This window comes from Gregarina niphandrodes (genome assembly GCF_000223845.1).
Source record: "Gregarina niphandrodes unplaced genomic scaffold scaffold00002, whole genome shotgun sequence".
Lineage (NCBI taxonomy): Eukaryota > Apicomplexa > Conoidasida > Eugregarinorida > Gregarinidae > Gregarina > Gregarina niphandrodes.
Window position 1 is genome coordinate 568,878 of NW_011645774.1, and position 4,930 is coordinate 573,807.

A 4,930-nucleotide genomic window follows, 5' to 3' on the forward strand; every position below is an offset into this window, starting at 1 on the left:
TAGAACGTCCAGCAAGCGTCGTCTCGGTTGCCCAGCGGGTAGATGGCCTTGTCCTGAAAGCTAACCATGCTGAACTTGCTGCCGGGATGACTCTCAGATAGCCCGTCTATCATCTGGTGGAGTTGTACGTTCTTCATCTGCTCAATGTTGTCAGAGAAGGAGTCAGTAAGATCCTGCAATATAACAATCTCCAGAGGGAAGTTGCACACCTCCGCCTGACGGGTCTGGAAGTACCTTTCTCCGTACACAACGCTTGGCTTCACGTCCTTGGTCAAAGCACTCGTGTTCGTTCTATCAGCCCACCTCTGAGCATCATCCACGGGCTTCAAATCAGGCAACACCTGAGGAAGACCCAGTCCAGTCTCACCACCACGCTGGCTGATCTCCTCACTAAACACTCCTCCGATCAAACAAAGAAATCTCATGCTCATCATCTGTACACACAACTACTACACTAACTTATGTATTAAATATATTCTTTCCACACCGTCGGGAGACTGTCGCTATGTACTCTCGAACCACATGAGTCTGCGAGGGACAGAACAGAGTGGCAGTGACCGGCGGTATCATCTTTTCATTGCTGGAAAGCGGAGTTAACAAGTAGAACCAGGCGCTGAGGGCGTACCTGACGAAATGTGATCGCCGTGGTAGGGAGGTTTTACAAACCGAACGAAGATGCTGAGCAAGCAGGGTCGCGCCAGTATGAGCTAACCCGTCGGAGCTGTACGTCCAAGGTAGAGGGTCTGACGTTTGATCCGAGGTCGGATTCTTTGAACAAGTCTTTATTGATGACATTGCTTTGAGAATGGATCCGGAATGACCGCGCGTAGACCTGCTGGTAGAAGTGTTGAGTGGGACTGCGTCCTCTGTGTGGGATGAACACATCAGGAAGGTCAAACGAGGTAACCCAGATGACCTAGAACGACTTGTTGACAGGCTGGTCGCACGAAACAACAGTTTTGGTCGGCGACGAGAGGTGTGGGCGGTGGGGGAAGAGTTGGGTAGGTTACAGTGGCCGTGTGGCCCGCATACCTTGTATGAAGAGCTGGACTGCCTTTTGCAGAGTATTCGGAGGATGTGCGCGGGTTGGACGGATGGGTGTGTATTGTCGTTGATGGAGAGCAAGTTGATGACTTCACGCACCTTGAGGATCTATCGCTTAGAAGCGGTGACGGAGATTAGTCAGCTGGAAGAGAAGAAATCGGCAATGGAAGCTGGAGAGCTGAAAGAAACTACCCGGGTGACCAAGTTTGCAGACGCGTTAGGAGCAGACGCGTTAGGAGCGAGACTCATGAAGGGAGTAATGCTGAAACGAAGTGGTAGTGGAAGCGCTCTTAGACACGGGCGCAACCGCGTCTATCGTGGGTACTGTTGCAAAGTAATGGGGTGTCACTGGTGGAGAAGGAGTAGTCAGACGAGAACTGTTAGCGTGTGCAAAGCAGCCAGTAAAGTAGATGACGTCCCATCTAGACGTTGCCGTCAGAGAGAGGCATTGGGACTTATTGCGGAAACACTCGAAGTGGCAGTTGAAACCAAGGTCTGGCATAACACGACAGAGAGTTCGAGGTGCATGGGAAGTCAGTGAAGCACAAGTGAGGCCGTTACGACCAGAATTGAGAGAGGAACTGGATAAACGGATAGAAGACATGTTGAGCATGAGCGTAACCTAGTAATTTGTTGTGGGGAGCGCGGCCGGTGTTTGTACGCAAGAAAACGGGTGAGTGGAGAATCTGTGTTGACTGCCGAACGTTGAACAAAGGGATGACCTTCAAGGCCTACCCGATACCATTGCTTTTGAAGCAACTACCGCTGACGGCCGTAACAAGTATTACGTGTGTCTAGACTGTAATCATGCCTTTTGGAATGCACCCCTGGGGGCAGAAGATCGACAGTTTACTGCGTTTGCGCCGCATAGGGGCACATTCGAATACACTGTGATTCCGTTTGGTGTTAAGAACTCACCTATCCTGTTTCAGCAGGTGATGGATCGTGTCTTTGAAGCAACGTACACGTGCACGTTGACGTATGCGCTAATGATTTGAATACGTTGTTTGAGGGTCTGGACGAGGTGCTCCGGAGATGCTGCGAGGAAGATTTGTATTCATGCTGAAGTAGGGCGAATACGTGTAACAAAGCTCTTGGAGTTCATTGTGAGCGAGGAAGGCGTGATCCGAGGACGGCAGTAGACCTGATGAAAATGCAAGCCCCATGCAACGTAAGGGAGCTGAGGTTGTTCTTAGCTGAGGTTGTTCTTAGGGAGCTGAGGTATGACCACTTACTCATTCCAGACCGACTCAGCCTTCTTCCTGAGCAGCGGGAACAGGAATTTCAGAAGGTCAGCGGCAGAGTGTGTGTTGCTGGCTGCGCCAGCGGATGTTGGAGAGTTCGTACTAACGCCAGTGATCGAGCAGTTAGTGCTGTGCTGGAGCAGAGGCAAACGCGGGGTGGTTTCCTATCGAATTTGATAGCACAAAACCGGACGAACAGCGGTGGGAAACGCGAGAAAGGGAGTTGTACGCCATCAGGTTCTTGGTAGAGAGACGGCAGGACTACTTTTGTGCAGGCCGTTTACCATCAGGACTGACCATCAGAACCTTTGGCCAACTCTACTGACGGAAAGCTAGGCGTTGTTCCTCGAACAGTTTGGTTTTGGGGTGGAGTGCCGACAGGGTGCCGAGCACGTGGCTGGTTGTCTAGAGCGAACCTACAGGACGACGTTGGGGAGGACACGTTGGCAGATTTCGGGATAGACCCTGAGTTAAGAACTGGGTGCTGTGGAGAGAAAGGACTAGACGTGGCAGTGCCTCTGATTGAAAGGTTGAAGAGGTTCGCCGAAAAAGACGAACGTGTGCAGAGGCGCATCCATAAACGAAGGGGCTGTGGGCGAGGAGCGACACTGGTAGTGTTTATATGCTGTTGGAGTGTCGAAGAGACCTGATGACCTGCCATCACTCTGGACGAGTTAAAGTCAGACACTGTTGGTGTTGACGAGTCTAGTCACCAAGGGTGGTCGAAGACTTTATACGGAGCGGACGTACAGAGTGGTTCGGAGTTACGGTAGGCGTTGAGTTCTGCTGTGCTTGCGCACAACAACATCCCACACCCAGCAAGAGGACCAGCACGAGTAATGGTGTTGCTAGGAACTGACGTGAGGCACTCAAATGAGTTGCTTTTGATGCGGCCAGAGGCTGTAGGACTAGAGAGTCTTCTAGAGTTGTTGCGTTTCTGCTGAAATGGGTATGACAAGCGGGAAAGAGCTTGGTGGTGAGGAAGGTGGGCACGACACCGCGGTTAGTGGTGTGGCGCTTATGCAGGTTACATAAGCGGTCGCCACGTAGACTCATTTGGAACCCAACTCAGTTGCACGCAGCACGTGCAACCTGTTGGGTTCCAACGTGCGGTGAATGTCGTCAGGGTGTCTGCCGCGGAGGCGAGGCATTCGACGGGGTGGCGCAGCCCCAGAGGATCCCATTACCGCACCTCTAACCTCCTTGAGGACCGCAAATTAAGTGGTGAGTTCTTGTGGAATCTTTCGGAAACGAAAGCGCATCGAGACAACAAACTTAGCGAGACAACAACGAGGGCGCCTGAGTTTTCAGTTCTGTTTTTAGTCAAGAAAGGCTGTGGTCTGCCGCAGGCAAGTATCGGTCCTTGTCGTGTGCGTGTTATGTCCACACGCGCCGGAGTTTTTTTGGGGGATAAAACAGGGAGGAAAAGCGAAAGGAGTCCGCACATCCTTCAACGCACCTTGAGACGAAAACGGGCAGATAGACATAACGCTACCGGTCCGGCTGGGTTTTTGGGAGAAGACATATATATCACCGAACGATCCACCAATACGTATAATGAGTGTCCGAGGGAACGGGGGAGAGTTTGACAGCGAGAAGAGGCAAGTGACGGTAGGTCAGCGGGTTGACCAGGTTGAGTCTACACACACATGCCCGGTCCCGAACCACCAGCTACTCAGTTCAGAACTGGCAGTATCGGCAGGGACCGACGGTGTAATAGACCCAGGCCTACAGTTTGAGTGTCGCCCGTGGAGTGTCGCCCGCGTTTCGTTGGACGAAACGGGTTAACAGGAACCCATGAGGAATACGTAAGTTGGTGCAAGAAATGTCAAAACGTGAGTGTACCCCCCTTCGAGGCACAGACAGTGGCTGAATTTGAAGACTGGACAGACGCAGTTTCCAGGGCCTACTACAAGTATGCAACAGTCGATGAGGTATCACTTATCAGGTTCTTGGCGGACCGTATCGTGCCTGCAACGGCGGATCTGCGCTACGCTACTCTCTCTGAGGCAGGTCGTCGTAATGTGGAAACGTATTTCTCGGAAGTCGCACCCAAGGTATACGACGACTGCAGCCTATACGTGCACGCTTGGTACAAGCAAGTGCACGCATTCAAGACTGAAGACCTGGCGAAGCTCAATAACGTGAAACGGAGAAACTCAGTCGTTACGCGAGATTGGCAAGCAGGTGGAGTTGTGAGGCAAGAGTAGATAAAGGGCAGATGGTCTATGAGTTACTATTATTGCTTCCCGCGGAAGCACGTATGGATGCTCACGATAAGTCGAGGGAGGTGTCCTTTGTGGCTTGGGCGACATGGCTTCAGAGGAAGTATGGCAGAGCGACGGTGCCGATCTACAGTACGACGATGATGGATCGGGGTATGGAAGACACGAGGGCTAGACAGTATCGAGTGCTGTTCAAGTCATGTCCGTCGTGCGGCGTCGAGCACTTGCGCAAGGATTGTCCGTACAGGGGCGTATAATGTAGGAAGTGTGGGGTGAAAGGTCATTTAGCGGTTGTGTGCTAGGCAATACTGATTAGGGATGGATATGGCGTAGGGGACGCAGGCTACTTCCGGACGAATCCTAAAGGCGGATACGCTTTGGATGTTGCACCGAAGCACAGAGCGCAGAAATACGCAG

General features: G+C 52.1%; 3 protein-coding genes across 3 annotated transcripts; all 3 read left to right on the forward strand.

The window, feature by feature from the left end:
- Positions 1 to 1,800: 1,800 nt before the first annotated feature.
- Positions 1,801 to 2,042, forward strand: GNI_016280 (RNA-directed DNA polymerase; the record flags this gene model as incomplete). Its single annotated transcript, XM_011130679.1, has 1 exon — positions 1,801 to 2,042. A coding segment is annotated over one exon (242 nt), but the record flags the coding sequence as incomplete, so codon positions are not given.
- Positions 2,043 to 4,113: 2,071 nt separating this feature from the next.
- Positions 4,114 to 4,498, forward strand: GNI_016290 (hypothetical protein; the record flags this gene model as incomplete). Its single annotated transcript, XM_011130680.1, has 2 exons — positions 4,114 to 4,129; positions 4,170 to 4,498. 2 exons carry the CDS (start codon positions 4,114 to 4,116, stop codon positions 4,496 to 4,498), a joined length of 345 nt encoding a protein of 114 aa, XP_011128982.1.
- Positions 4,499 to 4,509: 11 nt separating this feature from the next.
- GNI_016300 (hypothetical protein) lies at positions 4,510 to 4,770 on the forward strand (the record flags this gene model as incomplete). The annotated part of the gene is made up of 1 exon (XM_011130681.1): positions 4,510 to 4,770. The coding sequence occupies one exon, from the start codon at positions 4,510 to 4,512 to the stop codon at positions 4,768 to 4,770; it is 261 nt and encodes an 86-aa protein (XP_011128983.1).
- Between the last annotated feature and the right edge of the window lie 160 nt (positions 4,771 to 4,930).